The sequence below is a fragment of the Myxocyprinus asiaticus genome, chromosome 10 (genome assembly GCF_019703515.2).
Source record: "Myxocyprinus asiaticus isolate MX2 ecotype Aquarium Trade chromosome 10, UBuf_Myxa_2, whole genome shotgun sequence".
NCBI classification, from domain to species: Eukaryota; Metazoa; Chordata; class Actinopteri; order Cypriniformes; family Catostomidae; genus Myxocyprinus; species Myxocyprinus asiaticus.
This window is the reverse complement of record NC_059353.1, coordinates 48,016,122-48,040,537: the sequence shown is the minus strand read 5'-3', so window position 1 is coordinate 48,040,537 and position 24,416 is coordinate 48,016,122. Positions and strand designations below refer to the sequence as shown.

At 36.9% G+C, this 24,416-nt stretch overlaps 1 protein-coding gene across 1 annotated transcript in view; it reads right to left on the bottom strand.

Annotated features, from left to right (window-relative positions):
- Nucleotides 1-18,984, bottom strand: part of LOC127447640 (fidgetin-like) — an 81,122-nt gene extending 62,138 nt beyond the window's left edge. Inside the window, exon 1 of the mRNA XM_051709593.1 lies at nucleotides 18,936-18,984. Coding sequence (XP_051565553.1) covers nucleotides 18,936-18,951 — 16 coding nt within the window. The 5' untranslated portion in view covers nucleotides 18,952-18,984. The remainder of the gene's footprint in view (nucleotides 1-18,935) is intronic.
- Nucleotides 18,985-24,416: the final 5,432 nt, after the last annotated feature.

Genomic DNA, 24,416 nt, shown 5'->3' with positions numbered 1-24,416 from the left:
AAACGATTGTGCTATATGTTTGTTTTTGCATGCAGCCAATGAGGACAATGCAATGGAAAGATGTGTTGCCTAGTTCTTGGCTTTGATGCTCAGTCTCCGTCTCATTTCATTTAAATTTGCCACAGCGCTGTGGATTTAGCAGCAGCAGCACAGGAAATACTAGCATACACCCTCTAATTCTCCCCAATACAATATGATGTTTAGAGTTTTAATGCAAGTAGACAGCCACCATTAACCAATCATTCCACAAGGCATGACACAAAATGCCACGGCAACAAATCCCAATATAAAAAATGAGGCCACATTTTGGCACATTTGCAAATTTTTATAAATGCAAACAATTCAACAACAAAACAATACAGTTAAAGGAATAGTTCACCCAAAAATGAAAATTCTCTCATTATTCACTTACCCCGATTTGTATGACTGTAGGGCTGCGCGATATGTAAAAAACGTTTTAGCGATAATTGCCTTAAAAAATATCACAATATCCAATTAGATCGTCAACCCCCGCCGAGGGTCGGTGAATTTTTTTTTGCTTTATTGATTTTAGTTTTAAAAATGTAATTCATTATTGAAACACGAAAAACAAAAAGACATTTCTAAATTCAAAATTCACTTTAAACTAAACAAAAAATCTTATTTAACCACCTCCCCAAATCCAAACATTTACCTTCTCCAACAGCTCCATTTGCCATCACGCAAGTATCTGTCAATGACACCAGGTGGAAAATTACTAATAGCCAACAGATTAAGAACTAAAGACAATTATAAATGTAAAGACAATAATAATCATAACAAATAAGCCTAATAAATTCCCTTGTGTTCCCAAAATAATACTACCAAATGTGTGTTCTTATCGAATTCATTTTTGTTAATACAGTTAATGCTGCCTAAAGAAAATAAAATAGAACACAATTTTAGGTTCAAGGTGAACGTGTCTTGCATTACTTTATGATAGAATCACTTTCGTCTTTGTTTCTTTAATACAAAGATATACTGTATATTACTGAACCTGAAGAGCTGCGTTCACAATACATGCTAACCGTGTGGAAATAAAGTGAACTAAACTCACAGCACCTCCTGAGATGATTGAAGATAATTTGCAACATTTTCATAGACAGTTTTCAGACAAATGAAACTGGGAAAAAAAAAAAAAAAAAAAAATACACCTGCTCCATGAGACAGACTTGCGAATCAGACACAAGCACTGACAGCTTTTCTTTTGTCTGTTCTTAAAAATATAATAAATTGTATTTCTTCAAGCGCGTTTTTGTGACTAACAGCATTTCTTGTCACGTGTCACTCCGAGACGTCTTACAGGTCACTCGCCTGTTGCGGGTAGATGAGCAAAATTACCCATGCATGAAATACATTTGGACGAGGAGCTTGCGAACTGGATTCAGCCTCATCGCATTTGGCGGGTGTAAGTTTCACACCCTGGCCACTGTTTGATATATTTGGCGACTTCCCAGATCCATGGTTTTGCCATTTCCCAATACTGTCCATCATCATCTGTTCGCAATCGGCATCGGGATCTTTATAAGACATCATCGATATCCGATTACATCATCACATCGCCAAGCCCTATATGACTGTCTTTCTTCAGCAGAACACAAATGAAGATTTTTAGAAGATAGAGCTCTGTCAGGGCCTTATAATAGAAGTACACCCAGCAGATACATTTGTGTAAAAAAAATAATAATCGATAATTAAAACATTATTAACTGTTTTGAAGTAAAAAAAAAGTAATGCAATTAATGTTTTCATGAATACATAAATGCATTTGTGCATAATTGTCACTGGACTTCGGTTGGTGCGAAATGTTTTGAAGTTCAAATAAAAGACAAAATAACACAATCAACATTTCCATTAATACATAAACGCATATTGTTGTTACTGGAATTCGATTGTTGCAAAATGTTTTTATTTTTTATTTTATTTTTAAGTAACGCAATTAACATTTTCATGAATACAAAAATTCAAGCTACACAATTAACATTTTCATGAATAAGCATATGCATTGTCGTTTTGTTGTCACTGGACTTCGATTGGTGCAAAATGTTTTGAATTTTAAAAAAGACAGTAGCACAATTAACGTTTTCATGAACACATAAATATATTTGTGAATAGTTTTCACTGGACTTCAATTGGTGCAAAATGTTTTGAATAATAAAAAAAAGACAAAGTAACGCAATTAATATTTTCATGTGGGGGGCCTGGGTAGCTCTGCGAGTAAAGACGCTGACTATCACACCTGGAGTCGCAAGTTCGAATCCAGGGTGCGCTGAGTGACACCAGTCAGGCTTCCTAAGCAACCAGTTGGCCCGGTTGCTAGGGTGGGTAGTCACGTTGGGTTAACCTCCTCGCTATAATGTGGTTCTCGCTCTCGGTGGAGCGTGTGGCGAGTTGTGTGTAGATGCCGCGGATAAATTTAATAATAACATTTGCGTATAGTTGTCACTGGACTTCAATTGATGCTAAATGTTTTGAAGTAAAAAAAAATACAAAAATAATAATAAAAAAAAAAGACAACGAAGCACAATTAACGTTTTCATGAATTCATAAATATATTTGCATATAGTTCTCACTGGACTTCGATTGGTGCAAAATGTTTTGAAGTTGAAAAAATTCAAGCTACACAATTAACGTTTTCATGAATAGATAAATGCATTGTCGTATAGTTGTCACTGGACTTATACTGGTGCAAAATGTTTTCATGAATACATAAATATATTCGCGTATAGTTGTCACTTGACTTCGATTGGTGCAAAATGTTTAGAAGTTCAAAAAAATCAACATTCCTCCCTTAGGTGATTTCACAATAATGAACACAAAAGAGGTGCCAGCCCTCATAAAGATCCAGGATGATGTTGAACTCTATATGAGCTCTTTCTCTTTTAAATTAACGCAATTCCATGTGGACATTTAAAGGGATCGTCAAATAGGCCAGGTCCTAAACAAGCTTTTCCATAGCTATCCGTCTCTTAAAGGGGCCTCTTTGTGCATTATAAAATCTCTGAAAAATGAAGGATAACACTTTTCTCATGTCATGATAATGACTTGTATTTCTTTGCTCAATTATTACAAGTTACCTTCTCTACCAGGGCTTTGATTTATGTAAATAGAGTAAGATTTAGATTTTACTAAATTTCAAAAGGCAAAAGCTTAGTCACAAATAGGGATGCACGGTATGGTATTGGACAAAATAAAAAAAAAAGTTCTTTTTTTTTTTTTTTTTTTTTTTAAAGAAGCATGTAAGATCGGAGATTTTATTGTTTAAAAACAACAAACAAAACTAAATAAAACTAATTGTCGGCTATCAGTATCAATCAAATGCATCCTTTTTCTCAAGCAAACAATATGTTGATAACAAGTAGCTTAAACACATTTAACAAGAAGCATCAGAGTAAAACTACAGAAATGTAGAGAACCAAACATGTGTTGAACATCTCCAATGTACGTCTTCAAACAGTTGGAGATGAGAATGGCCGCTTTTCACAAACAAATGTCATAGTAGAAAAGAGCTGCAAAACTCTCCGTGGAAATGTGGCAGATCGTATGGGAATCTCATTAAGAGAAACCTTCAGGCTCATTCCAAACCAAATTGGTTCTACTTAGGAGTGAGGAAACAGGGTCATCCTTAACGCCTGATGAACGGGGTGAAAAAGGAAGGGTGGGGGTGCACAAGATGGGGGGGGGGGGGGGGTTTGTTCAGACATCCTAAAAAATAAAACTGAGCCTAAGCCCAAGGGAATGATCATTATAATCCACTCTTGCTAGGCCTCTAAACACCAAACGTTCCACATATTAATCAAGTAAACACAAAAGGGAAGTCTTTTGTTTGGTAGCAATTACACCACTGAATATACAATTAAAAACAAAGGAAATTAAGGATTTGTCCTGCTAAATACATTTGATTTGATCTTCAAAGTTAATGTCGAGCGTGCTAACTTAAAGACTAGAACAGTGGACAGGTTTCCATTTGTGTCTTAACTCAATATTTATGTATACATTTGCATACAATACAATTCCTACAATTAAATTCATGAAATTTACATCTATTCCATAATTATCTCTGTTGAAGGGCATGAATGAAGGGCACTTCACACACTCAGTGATGTCCTTTTATGCAAATTTGCATGTTAATAATTTATGGGAAATTCAGCAGATGCACCATATTTTGTGGTTAATGTAATGCATATTAAAATTAGTGGTTAAATGTCAATATTAGAGCTGTTCGCAACACAGTGAAACTGGATATTCAATGAGAAAAATGTCAGCGGGACTTTTATCGCCAACACTTTACAATAAGGTTGTCTTAGTTAATATACAATTATTTTTTTATTTATTTTTTATTAACAGTTGTATACGTTAACATCAGTTAATTCATTATGAACCAACATGACCTAACAATGGACAATTGTATTTTCATAAACTGACATTAGCCAAGATTAATGCATGGTGCATCAAAATATTGTTCAGTTTATACCTAATGCATTTACTAATGTTAATGAATAAAACCTTTTTGTAAACAGCCACTGCTCTATCTATTAGGAATTGGTTGGAGTGTGAAAAGTGGGTGATACATACAGTATCAGAATAGAGTCAGGTGATTGGATGGGAGGGGTTGAAAAGAGGGATTCATGACATCAGAAAAAAAGAACGTTGTTTCAGAGGCGGAGCAAGTTATTACAATTTTGTTTGAAGGCAAAACAATTAATCGTGCACAATAAGACCAGTAGCATGCATTAAGAAAGTAATTGGGGCCAATTTTGATTCCATGTTGAAACGCAGATAGGTTTTCGAGCCAAAACTCAACAAAAGGTGAGGCTGTCAGCCCTTTCGGGTTATTAAATGCAGGGTAATGCCTGTGAGAGAAGGGTAGGCTGTGAAAGGCTGGGGTGACTCGGGGTCAGCGGTGCGCGGGTGAGCGCGACAGCTGAAAAGCGCAGTTCCCTGGACTGCTGGGATGAGCTAATTACATTAGCACCCGTCATTAGCACAGCCAGCCTGCCACCTCAGCAGGCCACACTCGTACACCCTGGCTGAAGCTGACTGCCCTTGTATTTTGGTGGGTTTACGTCCTGAAATCAACTTCAAAATGGAGTACACGAGAATGTTGAATCTCTTCATGCAGTTTTCCAGCTCTATAAGTGATCCAAGTTTATTCAATAGAAACAAACATCTCAGTAAAGTGGAAATGTGTAATTTCTGCACCACTATAGTCAATTAACAACATGGTAAAAATAAAAAGAATCCATAGCCTCACAATCTGAATTCCCCCTTTATCAGGGTCAGAGAGTTTGACAGTATGTGGGTGTTTCTTTAACTTCAGGAACTTTAAGCACTGTGGATTTCTAGATGTAAAGTCTCGTTAAATAATTTTTTCACACTCTCACTAACACAACAGTGTCTGTACATGCATCACAGAAGATTCTGTATTGTGTTTAATAGGATTTTATGGTGGAAAATAATGATGTTTGATGATATTTTTATAATTTCTCAAATAAAATGTTTGACCCCTTTGTCTTCCTTAAGCTAATTTCATCACTAACATTTTATGTATTCTAAATACACACAATTAAAAACTATATTCACACTTTTTGCTTAATTTGGCCAAATTACACAACTGGAAATGTCTAATTAAAAAGTATTCTGCTCACAAATTATTATATTTACCTTGATTTGATTGATCTAGTACTTCATCTCAAGCATGCTCTTCACTGACACTTTTTTCAACTTTGTTAACAAGCACAATAACTTTTGAAAAAACCTTATTAGGGGCAAAATTGTTTGTTGTGGTGGAAATGAGGGACAATCATTACTTTTGAAAAACTGATAGAAATATTTTCACACAATACATATAGAAATGATTAATGTTTATTTCACTCTTTGTTTATATTATCAGTTTTAAACATAATAATTAGTATTTTTATAATTAGATTTTCATAGTTTTTTATTTAAAGTTTGGGTCTGGTACAAGGCTAAAACACTCAAATCCATTCATAAAGACATTTGAAAAGTACCAAAAATAAATGATAAAGGCCTGGTAAAAAGTTTCCAATTCAGTTTTAATGAGGCCCTCATATAAAAAATAAATAAAAAAAAATCTATTTTAAATAAAAATCAACCGCTGGGACATGAAAGTGCTAAAGTTGAAGAAACACACATTTATATGATGAATAGGCCTACAAGTTCAAGTTCATTGCAGTTGTTTTTAAAATATAATCCAAATTGCTTTATTAATATCATCTCATTTTAGTTTTAAAATAAACTTAAAACTTATTTTTAGTAATAGAGGAGTATATACAGCATAAATAATAATAGATAAGCTTAGTTTTCCAACTTTACCTGAATTCACCCATAATTTTGTATAAATCGGGTTACAAAATATGAAGCTGTTTTTACACTAATGTCAGACTTCTCCCAATTTGGAATGCCCAATTCCCAATGTGCTCTAAGTCCTGAGACCGTCAACCCGCGCATCTTATCACGTGACTTGTTGAGCGTGTTACCGTGGAGATATAGCACGTGTGGAGGCTTCACACCATCCACCGCGGCATCCATGCTCAACTCACAATGTGCCCCACCGAGAGCGAACCACATTATGGCGACCACGAGGAGGTTACCCCGTATGACTCTACCCTCCCTAGCAACCGGGCCAATTTGGTTGCTTAGGAAACCCGGCTGGATTCACTCAGCACACCCTGGGATTCGAACTGGCGAACTGAGCTACCCAGGCCCCCCTACAAAATGCCAAATTGAGGTTTAATGTGGTGTAATGGATAATGGAAAATGCCATCCAGACCGCTAGAGGGCGCCACTTGCTTACACAATACTGACTGAAGCGCTGTCTGAAGCGCTGATTACAGACTATTTGAAAGAAAGTAACTTGAAAGAAAACACAAAATTCTTGTACATACAGGCTACTTGGAATACACAAAAAAAAAGAAAAAAAAAAAGTTCAAAGTGCCAATAAAATATTTTAGAGCCGAGCATAACTAGAAAGGTATTCCATATTTCACTATAAAAAGTCTGTGATTGTTTTGTTTAAATTATTGCATGACGTTCTAGGCCTAGGAAATCACAATTTTAAAATTCCCTAATACTTTCCGGTTTTCCATGACTGTGGGGACCCTGAATCAATAAACTAATCCAAAATTCTAAAAACCTAGCCCTTATACTTTCCTAGCACCGGAAGTGGTTAGAATGAGTCAGAAAACATGGCCGCATCGCTGCATAAAACAGTGCACTCCGACGGTAATGGCTTTAAACTTTTATTTACTGATTGTTTGAATGTTTGTAACATAAAAAAATAAATATATTGCAATGTTGAAGACTATTTGAGCAGCTGGTTCATTATGACAACTGCTTCAGTCCCTCTTTTGCTGGTAAACAAATACTGACATTCAAGATGGCTCCGCCGATGGCAGCCACGGCACGTTGCTTTGTCCTGCAACTGCCAAGTCAAAACTCAAAGAGTAATCTTACCTGGCTAATAAAGATCTATTCTATTCTATTCTTCTATTCTAAACAGCAGCACAAATGCAGATCGCACCGGTTTGTTCATACGCCTCTGAGCCCAGCGTAGTGTGATCACACCAGTTTGATAGTATGTGCGAAGGGGTTAAAGCTATTTATTTTAGTAGTGGCCAATGGTTCAAATGGTTTAAGCACATTTGACTCAAGACAAGAGTGCTATTGTGAGCTATCATTTGCTAATGTGATAGTATGTGGCCGTCTGGAGGAAAGATCAGACATAAGGTGCTCGAGTCAAAAGCCTCGGAAAGCTGCTCAGAGTTTCAATGAGCGCTACACTAATGATCCTCTATTCAAAAACCACATTTCAAGATCAATGCATATGAATCAGCGGTATTAGTAATTGATGCACTGAGAAAACTAGTGAATCTATACACCCCCATTATTTAATATTAGGGATGTCCAAATACCAATACTGGTATCGGAATCGGGTCCTACATCGTGCTCATGTATTTGTACTCATGCTGGTAAAAATGCTCCGATACCAAAAACCGATACCATCTGACGCATGAATGTCATGCCATAAACATTCAACGTACAAATTAAAATCACGTTATAAGACAATTAGTGAGTGAGATAATTTAACCGCAAAAGCTACGATTTAATGAGATAAATATATAGTTTGCATGTGCTCCACACTTAAAATGTGAGCATTTATGAATGTTTCGAGACGGTGTTGTGACGACATAAAGACACAAAGTATTCATACCTTTTAGACATCCTTGACTCAAAAACGCAAAACATCACAAGCATCGAACACCTTTTTTGTAGCAGATGACAGAGAGCAGAGCACTAATTCACTTTGTAGTGTGAGGCACATACAGGCTGCATATTTGTTTAAATAAATAGCAGCCTTCTGCTGTTTAATAATAACTTTGAGTCACATAGCAACCAGCTTTTCTAAGATACCGTCATAACACAAACACTGCAAAATAAAAGTTCTGCCAAAATAAAAGCTGAATTTAAAGGGAAAAACATATTTTAAAGGGAAAGACAGATTTAGGTCACTACTGAACAGTTATGTAATATTCACTGTAATACTGCTACTAATAATAATAATAATAATAAATCAATAGTAATAGTATTTTATTTAAGCAATATCTCACATCTGTGATGCTTTGTTATGCAGCATTTTATTTGACAAAAATAACTCCAATGTTGTATTTTGGATTGTGCTGTGAGGTTCTGTATAAAAGCACTTCATTTGATAAAAATAATGCAATATTATGTTGAAAATTACTAGTTATATTTTCATTTGATTAAAGTTTTAATGCAAGCATTTATTTAAGCATGATATTGATGATAAAACTGAAAAACTGTTGATAAGGAATAAAAAAATAAATTAAAAAAAACAGGTATCAGACTCAGTATCAGAGAGTACCACACACACAAAAAAAAAAGGTAGCGTAATGGTATGGTAATGGGGACCATTTAATATATAAACCTGTTCATTGAATTTCCAGCAAAAATAAAACTTTTGTGATACACCATTTACATTATATACATTTTGGTCATACCACCCACCCCTAATCTTAAAAGTATAGTTCAGCCAAAAATTACAAATCTGTCAACATTCACAATCATGTTGTTCCAAACCTGTATGACTTTTTTTCTTCCACTGAACACAAAGTCAGAACATATGGGGAAAAAAATGGTGACTGAGGCTGTCAGTCCCTAACATTCACCATTTTTGTGTTCCATAAAAGAAAGTAAGTATGGGTTTGGAACAGCATGAGGGTGAATAAATGATAACAGAATTAAAATTTTTGGGGTGAACTTCCTCATCCGTATGGCTGCAGCTGCTCAAGCCAGCATCCTTCCTGAAGGCCTGATGCTTTAAACATCTCCGGCACTTTCCCCCCATCTGCCTTCACTGAACGGCTCCTCTCCGCCACACTCAAGGTTCCTCCTATCAATCCTTGGCACACCGCCAACCTGTCAGCCCACCGCGCTCTGCCGAGGACGAATAGAGAGCTGGGAAGTTAGCGTGCAGAGCGCGGCTTCGCGCGATAGCTCACGTCTCCCCCTGATCATCAGCCTAATTAAGATCTGACTGCTTTTCTGTGATCTTTAGTAGTACATCAAAATATCAATTTGAGACAATTAGTGGCTGAAACGTGATGACTCAATTCATCATTCCTGAAGGATTTTTTTTTCATTCTTCCATTTACCGGCACAGAAGATGAAAAAAAAAAAAGAAACAGCCAAAATATTGGCTCTCATATTTAAGTCCATGAATGTTTCCTGTCATGCATATCAATGGACGTTTTTCTCACAGGCTAATTTCAAGACATTAATTACAAATGTATGTTCTCATTAGATGATATAATTCCCTCTCCAAGCTGAGCATCAAATGACGGTGATCTCCAACAGACATGTTTTTACCCAGCTTAGAGTAATTCACATGAATTTAAATGTCACAAAACATCAAATAAATGAATTAAAGAAAGGGATTTTAGCATCCTACAATGAAGAAAACTGATGCTTGCAAGAATTAACCGGCCGCTTTTTGCTGAGGCTACAAAGAAAACGGATTTGTCCTCCCTACCAGACCCTTCTTTTCGCTTCAATGTAAAGACTTTATTTATTTATTACATTTATTTCTCTAATGTTTCTTATCTTACTTTAGTAGTCATACAAATCACAGAGCGTATTGAAGTGGGACTGAAATTGCTCCTCTCATTTTTCAAGGCTGTTCAATGATAAAGGACGTATTTCTCGGCTGGATGGAAGGTACGAACAATTCTCGCATACCCCTGCTAAGACCTAGAAAACCAGGTGACATGGAGTTTTTTTTTTTTTTTCTTCATACATTTGTGATTAACAGTTATTATGGAGAGCTGAAGAAAAGGCAAGGGTTAAGAGAGGCCCTGTTTTGAAAACGGTCAACCTTTCATTTGCTTTCGCTCTCCATTCGCAATATTCCACGACCAGCCATTAAATCACTCTTGAACATTTTGCAGGAGTGTCCCAACCCCTCTGCAATGCATCAAAAGTACGCTATACAAAAAGACAGTCTCGCATCAAAAGGTCAGGGCGGAAATAATTATTGTCATCTCTTAAATATTCACAAAAGTGCCGATTGTCTTTCATGGCGAGGTGTAAGGTTCGCTCTCAGCACGTCGCCTCCGATTCCCTTCAACTAAAGAAGAGGACGCGTCTCTTTCTGTGAGACCCATTAAAAATCTAAAAGTTTGAATGTCTAATTAAAATGTAAACAGTGTAATGAAGACATCAGTGATTTAAGACGACATCTCTTTCCTTGCCACTGGGGGTATGATAATTACTCAAGCAAATGTGGGTATCTGCGCGCTGCCTAGTTTAACAGTTCTGCAGCTAAAACAGGTTTCTCCCACCGGGGGATTGAGTATTAGTAACCAATCCCCAGCAGGCAACGCACTGCCACTTTGCTTTATGCAGCCAGACAGCTTTAGTGACCAGGGACGGAGAAAACAAAAGCTTCGACTTATTGTTTGAAATGGTGGAAAAGAGAAAGGATGAGAGCTTCACTTATGTTCTGTTCTAATAATTTACATCATTTGTTTGAAATGCAGGCACTGCATTAACATGTTTGCCCCTGAAACATGAAAAAGCACTGGCTTTGTCATCATGACTCTTTGTTTTGTTTTGGTTGTTGCTATTATGCAGACAATGTGTGCATTGCCTGCCGACATATCATAATGAACAGGAGTCCACGGCGAGTGACCAACTGTCAATCACGCTTACACCGCGACGCTCCCTTGATGATATCACATCACTGGCTAAGTACAGATCAAACTCAGGAGCCAAATGTTAAAAACACAAATTTACATTCACCCTTTTACTACAGTGACTCTGATGCAAAAGGAATAGATATGGAGATAAATGTAACGCCTTTCTGTCTTTTTTTACAAACGAACATTGACTAAAAATAACCCACAGCAAGCTAAATGAATCAAGTCAAGTATTCTGCAAATCAATAAATGTGTCGAGTTAAAGTCCTCATTTGTTGATTCACCTCAAGAGAGGCCGATAAACTCGAGACATGAGGGTGCTTCACCTCTTTTCATGTTTACAATGAAGCGCTACACCTTTTACATCATGAAATCTGACAGCCTCTTTGTCCAATGCAGTCCAATATCTCAAATGGCAGTACATTTACTGGAGCAGAACACCAAGGAATTTTTTGTTTTCACAGTATGATGCACAATAGAGTGCATACTAGCATGTAACCCCACAATCAATATGATCACTACAAATCCATGAACATGACAACCATGAAATGTATCTTTCAATAATGCAGTGTTTCCCATTAATTACCTAGACTGTGGAGGCCCACCTCAGTCTAATTTGTCCTGCAACATTTTCATAATGAACCGAAATTATTTTTACACTTCCCATAATAACATAAAAGATCTATAGACTTGTGTTTTGCGCCATTGCTTCGGCAAAGCATCTCTCACTCCCAGTCAGCATCTGAGGAGCAAGTTCAACACAGGCAACCACATTTGCTTCATTTCTTTGATGGCTCAAATGTATGCTCCAGTCGATTTAGTGTTTTGACCATTTGTGACCATTTTTTTTTTTTTTGCCATGTCATCACCATTCATATCTATACAACCAATGTCTTTATGATTAAATTACTACTAGAGCACAAAACTGTTTACAAGAGCACAAACTTTTTAATTGTCCTCTCAAAGTGCACCAGATTGATGCATTTAAATTTCAAATGTACAAAGTTTTCTTATGGGCGAGCATGCCCCCGGACCCCCCTAGAGGGTCCAAGGTCCACCCACCATAGTCTCACAAAATCCTGTGGGAAACACTGATGCAATACCAGTAACATTGATATGTCGGCATCTGTTGGCTGGGGTAAACAAAAAAACAACAAAAAAACATGTAATGTATTTCAATGCGTTTAAGAGGGCAGTTCACACAAACTACTTTGGGCTGTGTTGTTTGTTTGTTTTAAAATATTAAAAACTAAAATAACTACAAAAAACCTAGGCCTATACAAGATTCATGTTTATGATGTTTAAGATCCATTTTTTTAATAATAATTAAAAAAAAAACATGTCAAGAGTGTCAGAACAATAAAACAATGTTTTAATACTAATTATTTTGCATGCAAGGCTTTTAAGCCCTCATATATGAGAGGCTACATGGAACATTTGTATTTAAAAATAAGAATAATTAATAATAATAATAATAATGTCACACCGCAGAGCTATTTCAAATTAACTAAATGTAATTAAAATTAAAACATTTGATACTAAACATTTGAGCCTAAAATCTTGTAGATATTTAAAAAAAAAAAAAAAAAAAAAAAAAAAAAGAGGTCCATTGACACATTATCCATCAACTACCCACTTTTCAATAATGGTTACTTGCGGCATTTTCCTGCAAATACAGCAGTGACCATATGGATCAGCCTAGGGGCTGCTGTACAAATGCACAGATATTTTACTCACTTCACGACTCGAGGATAATTTCATATCAGCGAATGCAAACAGGCATCAGAGAAGTGATACCAGGCATACTGCACGGCATAATAGACATATGTGCATTTAAAAAAAAACATACATCCCATATGCTGTCAGTCAAAAAGTGGGAGAGAGAGAAACAGGGAAGGAATAAAGGGTGCACAGACAGACAGAAAGTGTCTAAATGAGCTGGTGGGGGGGGGGGGGATGTCAAGGATCCGTGGTCCTTCATCTTTGCAGTAGAGCAAATACATCTCGCAGTATAGCAACAGACAGCTGCAACCACTTCCAAATGCACTCAAACTTAGATCAGTGTAAGAATTGTCAACACACACCGAATCATATGAAGATAACACAGCCAGCTGCCACGAGAGAGAGAAAGAGAGCATAAGAGAGAGATCGTTGCATAGAAATGGAATTTGTTGCATTTGCACGAGTGTCTCTCCCTTGGGGTCCTCGGATGAAAAGCATGCAAGACAACGCTTAACATATTTGCTTACAGATGACAAGCCGGTACTGATTTCATTTAAGTCAGGCTTTTGTCTGAAATGAAGACAAGGAGTACTGAATAATATTTGTTACACAGACTGACAAATGTTTCCGTCTGTACGGATGAGTGTTTCATCAATTTGAAACGGCCTCCGAGATCCCCCAAGGTGCTCGTCCGCCAGCGAGCCGAGTTAGTCGGAAGGTTCCTTTAATTGTCACCATTAGATTGAGATAAAACCTGTCATTCTCATTTATACAAACAATCCCAAGAGGCCCGGGCCACTTACACGGCTAACGCATCAACAGCATTGTCTTGTGCTAACACTAAGCGCCTAGCATCAAAATCTGTCCAGAGAAATACCTGTATACATAGTACACTGGACGATATATTACTGTGCATTGTTATATTTGCGCGACTATCAGTGGGAAAGACAGCTTTACGTTATTTACATTCAGTCACGAGCAAATGTGGAGTTACGCAACAATGCAGAACGAAAAGTGTCCCAAACTTGCTAGATATATTTGCACGGCTTTCACTAGAAAAAATTGCTTTACGTTATTTATGCGTTATGTGAAAATGAAGAACTTAACATGTCCCATTCTAACTATTATGGGATGTTATAAGAAACAAAAACAAAACAATGCTGCATTAAAACAGAATTCAACTTGAGTGTGTATATCAGCTGTTTTACAACGGCTTTGAATGTGACTTCCATTCCAATCAGAATTTAGAATCAAATAGGGCTGTGTCGAGACAATCAAATATCGATGTATCGCGATAACTTTTCTCACGATATTGTATCGCTACTTAAATCTATGTATCGTGACATATCGTGATATTTTCAGTTCAGTCCGAGACGCTTCTATGAGGCACGAAAGGGGCAAACTGATCCTGCGAGATTCATGGTTTCTCTCACGGACATGCTGGACCTCTCTCACGCGTTTGGATCTAGGGCCGGGCAAAAATATAGATTTTCTACTTAATCTTCATTTGTACGATGTCAATGTCAATTCTTTAAATGCTAAGATCGCTCTTTCTTTCTATCTGCAATCCCCAACAATCAGATGTGCGTAAATTCTTCCCATTTGCTTCAAACAATTTCTGAGATTAGCCATATATCACACATAGCATGGATGCTGTAAATAAGCCATTCGACTAAACAAAAACTACTGTCAAAATCCATGTCACAAGTCTTAAAGGGACAGTACCATTTTAGCACTTGTTCTACATATCTAAGTAAATACTAGTAAATAGTACACATTAGGCATGTAAACAACAAACATGTAACGGTATACTGTATATAGGCAATATAATATATGCATTTTCAATACATCATGTTTATTGACGTAATACACGGACTACATTTTTAAAAATGATGAACTGCCCCAAAATGATGAAAAACTAACAATAAAATACAATTTGTAAAATTGATACTGTATGTCCGTAATTTAACAAGTTAGAAGGTCCCCTGTATAATGAATAACAGCATTAGCTGAAAGAGCATTTATTTCATACTGTCTGCAAGCAAAATGGACATTATATCTGAACTATACCAAAATTAATTGAAATTAAAAATTGAAATCGAACCGTGATATTGTGATGTATTGCGATATATCGAATCGTGACTTGTATCGCAATACGTATCGTATCGTGAGGCGGCTGGTGATACTCAGCCCTAGAATCAAAGCAATCCTTTTATAATATTGTACCATTTACAATGGTTATTTCAATTATTTTTTTCGAAGTGTTACATAACATGAAGCTGTTTTTGCATTAATGCGAGAATTATCATTTATTTGTTATAAATAATATTATCTGTTGGTTTGTATCCATGAAATTCCACATTAAAAATTTAAAATAATCAAACAAGATGGAAATATTTTTAATTTGTTACGTTTTTAATCCAACAGACTATCCAAAAAAAGGCATTGCCACATAATTTTTACTATATAAAGCATTTTTAATTTTTCAGAACTATATAGTGATTTACACTTTTATCTTTATCTGACAAAACTAATTTCTCTGCTTTTCAGTGTCTGTTACTAGGATCTCTGCAGGAATATTTTGCAGTCTGCTTTGTTCTTATACAGACACATGAGAAGGAATTAGTAAGGTTAAAACCTACTGTTCAGTAAAACAAAAACACATAGTACAAAACTATAAAACCAACATTGTTCCATGATAACATGTCCCACAAATAACAGCCTGATGATGCATTTGCTGAAAAATAATATACCTGTCGAATATGTGCATCAAAACAGCACTAGAATTATGCATACAGATCTCTAATACACCTGATCAGTCTTAATGACTTTTGTTGGTGCAACCTAATATATTCAGGTTGATTTAGTCATTTTAGATAATATAGGCTAATAGGCTATATGGATAATATAAGTATTTCTTAAAGTCCACATGACTGACAGTCCTTTTCACAACTATAGTACATTTTATCTGAAGCCTGAAAGTGCTAATGGCCAAATATGAATATGTGAAAGAGCAATTTGAAAACTTTAACAAAGCTAAACGGGATGAAATTTAAATCTACATATTCAAAAACACTGTATCTCGTCCAAATAAAACGGGTCATTTTACTTCATGTACAATGTTGCTACCTCACTCCTGCCAATTTGTAACACACCTGACGAACAAGCAAATGTAATCTGAAGTCAACAAGAATGCCTTTTGTCGATTTATATTATGCTTACTGTATGTAACAGATTACCACATTGTGCAATCATTTGCAAAAAAGAATGTGTGCTTAATCCAATAAACAGTTTAACACAGACAGTGAAATGCAAATGATAGTTTATTCCAAAGGCAAGGATATTATGAACATTACAGTTAACACGATCACTATATGTTTGCATCTTGTCAAAATATTGCCAAAACGAAAGCAGTCTAATTGTGTGCATGCGTCTGCTAATTGCCACATCAGTGGCGCATTTGCGCGTAGCCTCGATGTCTTTCCATTGGTCCGTGTGTGTATAAAGGACTGCCTGTAGCCTTGTGCTAGAATGTCAACACCAGATACATCAAGAAAAGAAGGTGATGAAAAGGGGAGGGGTCAGCGCCTGTCACCGCGCACACCACAAAACTCAACATGAGGTTTCATGTCAATCCCACGGACTCACGCACACACAGCTACACATGTGCACAAGCTCATGCAAACTGGCGTGCTGCGCAATAAGGAGTGTGTGAAGCTGTCGTGTCGTTTAACACGCTTGGGGTTAAATCAGGACCAATAAGAGCCTTTTCACAAGTCAGCTGCTAGCCGTATCACTTCAAGCACCAACCTAGCACATCACTTAGTTAAAATAAAGTATCATATTAAAAGCTTTAAGTAAGATTTCCTAATAATAATTCAACTCATATCTGCAGTATGTTACGTTAGATAATGTCTAAATAAGGTCACCGATAGCTGTGGTGTTAATATAAACCTGTGAAAATGGAATATTACACATTTAATGGCTTATTAGACCGCCTCACAGGGGGAAAAAAAACACATGCTCAGTGTCCACTTTGATTAAAAAACACCACAGAAAAACACTCTACAGTAATGAAAATGCCTGTGATGTAGTGCATGTCTCTACTGATAGATCCCCAGAGTTGAAGAGGTTTGAAAAACACACTTCAGACTTAGCCATGCAATTTTAATTGTGTTTTTAAAGTACATAATGCAAATGAAAAGGGGCATACAGGATTTCATTATCATCGCTACGACCGAGAAATGGAGAGAAAGAGATTTGAGTTTGGTTTCTGAACTGTAAATGACAAAATGTCATTTCTTTCAAATAAATCAACATTTTAGTTGTCTTGAAAAGCCAAACAGTGGCACGTAACTGTCAACAAATCAATAGTTTCTGACCTCGACTCTCGAATCTGACAATATCGGCAGAACTGCAAGTCAGAGCTTAAAAAATAGCCTAAATATTCACAAGTAGATGAAGGGCACATGTCAAAAATTCATGCAAATAGTGTTTAAGAACTACATCAAATGTCTATGTAACTGATGGATGAATTCCCATATTCAGGGGGAGAAATGCATGTGGCCACATACAGTAATTCGTTCTGGTGACTTCTCTATGCCAGCTTCGTGTTTTATACTGTAAACAATAAATATATGAAGTCGTCACCTTAAAGCACAAATGATCTAATCTGACCCTTAAAATGACTTTTGTTGGTGTAACCCAATAAATCCAGTTCATTTAGATGTTACTACATCAAGCACACTTTTAGGTTATTTGACAAAACATTCTGCCAGTACTGGGGAGACGAAGACGAAGAAGAAAGAGATTTTGAATATCATGCCAACTATTCCTTAATAAACTTAATTTTGATTTATCACTAATTGTTTTGCGTTTAAATGAAATGGTGTACACATTAAAAACAAAACTAAATAAATAGCTCTCAATTTATAGCCATAAACTGGCAAGGCTGAGTTGAAACCCAAACATTAGCTGATTTTGAAAAGAAAAAATATCAAAAGTCGTATTAAATATTATATATCTTTTATTCGCATTTCTTGACAAAAATACGTTTATGAGTCGCTAATTATTATTTTGACAACATGTTGTTGACATTGTGACAACTTATATATATATATATACTTGTGTATCAATCCGAGCCCATTTACACAACTTTAATATCATAACTCTTTTTGGATGAAGCTATATCTATTTTTAATACTTAAATGCGACCCTAATAAGTAAAATAAGAGAAAAACGCATTGTTTATCTGCATTCTAACAGGTTATGTGATTAAAATCGAGCATGTATCTCATCACTAAAACACACACCATGCACGAGCACCCACACTAGTATGCTAAAAATAAATAAAATCAACGTACCATGTACACTGGAGCTAGTAATCATCTTTTTCAAAGGCGAAAACAGGGGAGGAAAAGCCGAATGTGAATTCCATAGGTTCTTACAGCCACTTTTTCCCTCTCCACTATCGGATTACACTGCTGTGAAAACCAGGGGCCTTTTCGTCAGGTATTCATTTAACCTACATGCATATAATTAAGAAGGCAAAACCAACAAAAGCGTTTGGACAACATGTGAGGAGGAGAGAGAGACAGAGACAGAGACAGAAAAAAAAAAAAAAAAAAAAACATGACCAAAGACAGCAAGCTCATGCCATAATGGGTTTAAAATACAATATATTGCCTTCAAAAATGACATGATGTCATTATACTTTAAAAACACGTTTCCCATCAAAAAAAAAGTTACGTCTCAGAAAATACGCATTTGCTAAACGGCAATAAACTTTTTTAAGGAAATTATGCATGTATAATTCGGCGATTTTTTTTTTTATTTTATAATTTTTTTTTAAGTGTGCACTGGAAAGTTACTTTGAAACAATTCCAACCCCACCCCACTCTCACTTTCCAATGCACGACCAAATACTGCCATAATTAATCATATTCAACAATTACTGACCAATGTCAAACTTCATCCGTCTGGAGATTTTAAATCCCGCTGCATGTCCAAAAACGTCTCGTGTTCAAAAACCAGCCCTTGGATTTAGATTAGGACAGAGAAAGATTCATTTTCTGAATGTGATGCACGGACAGGGCATGCAGTGCGATCAAAGCAGGCGCTCCTCTCCTGTAGTCCAGCGCCGCTGCTTTTTAAATTCTTAATATCGCCGTGTTAACTCTTACCTGTTTGTGTGACAGGGTAAGCACACGGGTTAAAGCGGCATCGATCCGACGGGCTCGCTGATGAACGCGTGTGCGGGTTAAGCGCAGATGCTGGCGATTTGAAACCATTCCAAGTTAGTATGGGGAAGACTGACCACTGCCTCTGCCATGTTGGAATTTCAAACCCCAAACAGCTGCTCTGGTGAAGCACAGCGTGCCGCAGATTGCGCATGCGTCCTACGCGAGAGCCAAATTCAAGCAGGTCAGAGATTTGCTTAAACACTCAGAGGACACTGAAATGATTTTTTTTTTAGATTACGGGCACTATGGGGACCTTTTTGTCAATGTAAATGGGTTGTACATAACATTTAAATAAAATAATGTAAAGTAAGTACATATAATATCCCTGCGGGAGTGCTAAATTCAAAATCAGATTTGGCAGATTCACGATCAGAAGGGTGCAAAGCGCACTGTCTTGTTAGAGTACTCGGAAAGGAATTATTAGTTTTTGGAATGAATATTAACTTATTTTCACTGCAAATCATGTGTATGTAACTTCTAAACTAAAATAAGTATATGTGATGTCAGTACCATTTCAGACCATTCTGAGGGGTATGGTCTCCTCTTTGGCACCCTCCCAGCAGATAGCACCCTAGGCGACCGCCTAGTTCGCCAATGCTTAGAAACGGCCCTGTATGATGTGTAATATTATACATTACATACAATAATATCCTCAATATCCACCATTTTCCTGACCAACCACTGGGCGGCGCCATGATGATTCTTATTAGCTGTGTCCCAAATAGGGATGGGCGATACCACTTATTTTGTTTTCGGTCCGATACCAAGTACTTTTAGGCCAGTATCACCGATATCGATACCAATACTGATACCTCTATTAAATTTAATTTTTACGAATGTTTTGGATAAAATTAGCAGCTTTATTATTACTTAATTTTATATTTTTATTTATGGGCCTAAACAGAAAATTAAACCTCAAAATTAACCATAGATATTATTATATGGTTACTATTACTAAAACCAAGTTACCATATGGATACTACAGTAATGCTGTATTAATACCATGGTTAATTGTATCAAAACCTTGGTTACTGCAAAAAAAATAAAACATGGTTACTACAGTCATGGTTAATATAATATTACTACAGTAAATCCATCGTAAGTTTTCATAAGGGTATCATTTATTAATGAGGATTAAAGATCATTATCAATGTTTTAACAACTCTGAATTTAAATAAACCTGTAAAAATAGTCAAACAAGCCCATTAAATTACATATCATGGCTAGGTTTTTCATTACTTAGTGTGAATAACTCCAGATGCTGTTTTTCTGTCATTACCTCAGGAATGCACTGCTCCCTCTTTGAACTAGCGCTATGACTGAAAGGGTGAGCGCTGTCTGTGACTGCTAGTGTATCTTAGCATTTCTGCACGTCAAGATGAGCGGAAGAAAAAATAGTTCCGGTGCCATGCAACAATTCGCTTATATAATTCTTTTTTTTTTCCCCACTTCAAAGCATATGAGATGCATTAATATTCATGTAATCTAAATAATAAAATCACTTGTTAAAAAAAACAAACATCAGAACTGATATTTTTATGTGAGGATCGATATTCTTGATACCACATCAGTATTGGAAGTATAGATACTTTATTATCAATCCGCCCATCCCTAGTCCCAAATGACGCACTATGCAGTATGCACTTAAAAATCCCCCTCATTTTTTCCATAGACAAACTGATTTTCAATGATAACTTATAAACCTTTAAAGACAGACCTACAGTGAGATACAAGGTTGTTCATCGATGATGTATGCTTCCATTGAAGCCATCCGTCTGCGTTATTTCAACTTTATTGTTTAAAAATCGCATTTCATAGCCGAATTCATGGTAAACAACTACATTACCCATGGTCCAGCAGAGAAAACTTCACCAATCAGAGAACTGTGGCCAATGAAACCCGTGAAACGTGCCTCAGAGCGACCGCCCACTCCCATGATGTACTGTGAATGAATCGAGTCTGAGTCTTCACCCTTAAACTACTTCTCTTTTTGTACATATGGGAATATTTTGCAATAACGTAAAATATGTTGTTTCTATACTTATAATTAACCACCTAAAAATCTATAGTTTTATATATTCCCATCATTTTTTATTAAATGACATAATTCACAATGCTTCATGGGATTGCAGTACATGCCCTCATGAAAGACGGTAAGTACACAGTCTTGTACCTTGTCTTTTTGATTTTCAAATACTTTTTGTCTCAAAACAAAGTTTGTGATGTTGTGATTTACCTTGGAGCTGGTTGGTTTGGTCCATGGCTTACAACTCTTTTAGGATGGATTTTATGAAATGTCTAAAAATGAATGGGAAAAATACTTCCGGAACCCAGATGGCTGAATAAGTGGGCATGCACTGTTGCACTCTAAATACACTGTGGGTGCTTCTCATTTCCTAAATTTGTGCATCCTCGTTTCCTCGCTCCTCCATCCTTCAGCCCATGACCCAGAAACTGATCATAGTCCGCCATGATTGAGGACGTATCGATTCTCTGAATGCACCACGAGGAGGCGAGGATCGAGGAAGCTTCCCCGAGGACGCTTGAGCGAGGAAACATAGGAGCATCCTATACGGAAGACTTTTTGGTCGAAGCACCTGACGCACGTATTAATTCTCCTCCCCCTTTGAATCTGACGCAATAGTTTTAATTAATATACTGTATCACCTTTGCCGTTAAAATAAACCACAACTGACACATACTTCAACAGTGCATATTGAATTAATTGGATTTATTTTTATTGTATTTTTTTTTCTCCCCTTTTCTCTTCAATTTGGAATGCCCAATTCCCAATGCGTTCTAAGTCCTCGTGGTCACGTAGTGACTCGCTTCAATCCGGGTGGCGGAGGACGAATCTCAGTTGCCTCTGCGTCTGAGACCGTCAATCCACGCATCTTATCACGTGGCTTGTTGAGTGCGTTACCGCGCCCCACTGAGAGCGAGAACCACATTATAGCAACCACGAGGAGGTTACCGCATGTGACTCTACCCTCCCTAGCAACCGGGCCAATTTGGTTGCTTAGGAGACCTGGCTGGAGTCACTCAGCATGCCTCGCGACTCCAGGGGTGGTAGTCAGCGTCTTTACTCGCTGAGCTACCCAGGCCCCCCAATTAATTTGATTTATTATGTATATAGTTTCAGAAGTTTCTTTCACTGTTTCATTACTGAAACAGTTAAAGAAGTGCATCATCCGGATACACATAGTACACTTCTTTTGTTGAACTTTCAGTGTTAACATACTACTTGCACAACTGACACTTCAAATTGGCGTAAAATAGTGTAGAAGTGTGCGGTTTGGGACACACCTATTGTCTCCATGAGAACCAATGTAAAAACTACAGAAAAGAGTGATACACACGGGAAACAACAACCATTTTAAGTGTTAGTTGGAGTAAAAATTAGTTCAGGTTCAACTTGTGCAGTTGTTGGCTGTCATAACAACTCAAAATAGATAAAAGGATAGTTCACCCAAAAATAAAAATTATCTCATCATTTACTCACCCTCATGCCATCCTAGATGTGTATGACTTTCTTTCTTCTGCTGAACACAAATGAAGATTTTTAGAAGAATATTTCAGCTCTGTTGGTCCATACAATGCAACTGAATGGGTACCAAAACTTTGAAGCTCCAAAAGCACATAAAGGTAGCATGAAAATAACCCAAAATTCTCCAGTGGTCAAATCCATGTCTTCAGCAACGATATAATAGTTTGTGGGTGAAAAACAGATCAATGTTCTGAATCGGAACACTTACACGTATATGACGTGTAAAACATGCACACGATATTACCACGCTGCAGTCTTAGTCAGGGGCGCCTTAATGCATGGGCTTATACAGGCTGAAGCCCAGGGGCCTACAACTCCCATGGGGTCCTGATCGTGGCCATGGGGCCCATTTCCCCCATCCATGTTCGCTGGAGGATCGCGTTTAAGCGCTTTCAGTGGGAGACACGGTTGTTGACATGGTGACAGTGCGCAACCGTTAAAGGTGTCCGTGTAGTAATATTGTAGTAACCATGTTTTTAGGCGGAAGCCATAGTTTTAATGCAATTTACCATGGTGTTACCACAATAATATGGTGTTAATATAGTAACCATATTTGATTTTTTGGTTATGATTTTACTACAAAATACTATGGTGAAACTATAGTTACTGTAGTAAAACAATGGTTATTTTTTGTAAGGGAAGGTTAGGGTTTTGTTTAGGGGTAGGAATTGGTGTAGGGTGTCTGTGGGACTCTAAATAAAACCAATAAACACATTGCAGTGATACCCTGTTTGTATTTAATTAGGGGTGCATATAGTATCTAACACTATTTGCACTTATTGCAAATAAGAAGTTTTTTGTTGCTTTATAAGTGATGTCTTATATCTTTAACCAAAATGGTTCTCAACCTTTTTGACTCCAAGGCACCCTGCTATATTGGTGGTTTTTAATCAAGTTATCAAGTTTAAAACAGCTTTCTTCCAAATCCTCCCCCATTTTCCATTGGTCATATAAACAGATAGTCCCTCCCCAAACTCATGCCATTGGTTAAATGGATGCTCAAATAAACAGAATTCTATTGTGATGGCCGCAGTATTTGCACTTTTTGGCTAAATCAACAGATAAATGGCTTATCTATGTGTCTAATATTATAGCACCCAAAACTTTTTTTTTTTTTTTTGTAAAGCAATAAATAAATAAAAACACATAACTCTAGATATTAAAACTTTATGGTGAATAAATCCTCTTTCGCTAGTTTGGATTTAAAAATGAAGGGCAAATCTTGATGTGTCTTCTTAAAAGGAATCATATTTTAGTTTGACACCTTGTCGTATATAACACCTTGACAAAACCACTCCGTGCCTCTTCTCTGTCGTGTCCCAGTGCTATTTTGACAATCCAGAGGGATCCAGCTGAGGACCTGGCGTTGAGACACATGATGTCTACTGTGGAACCCATAGTCCCAGCATAACCTCCAGGATTCGTGTGCTGGGGCCTTGGGTTGATGCATCGATCTGGCCCTGAGCGTTCCCCGATGAGTTTGCAAGCCATTTCCAGCACAGCCTCAAAGCCTTTGGAGATTTCTGCCCATTGGCAGCCGGCGCCACTCCATTCATCCTTTCTAACAAATGGCCGCTGTCCACACTCCAAGGTAATAATTACCGTACCACTTCAGGCTCTGATCGGTGGATACCAACTGAGTCTCTCTTT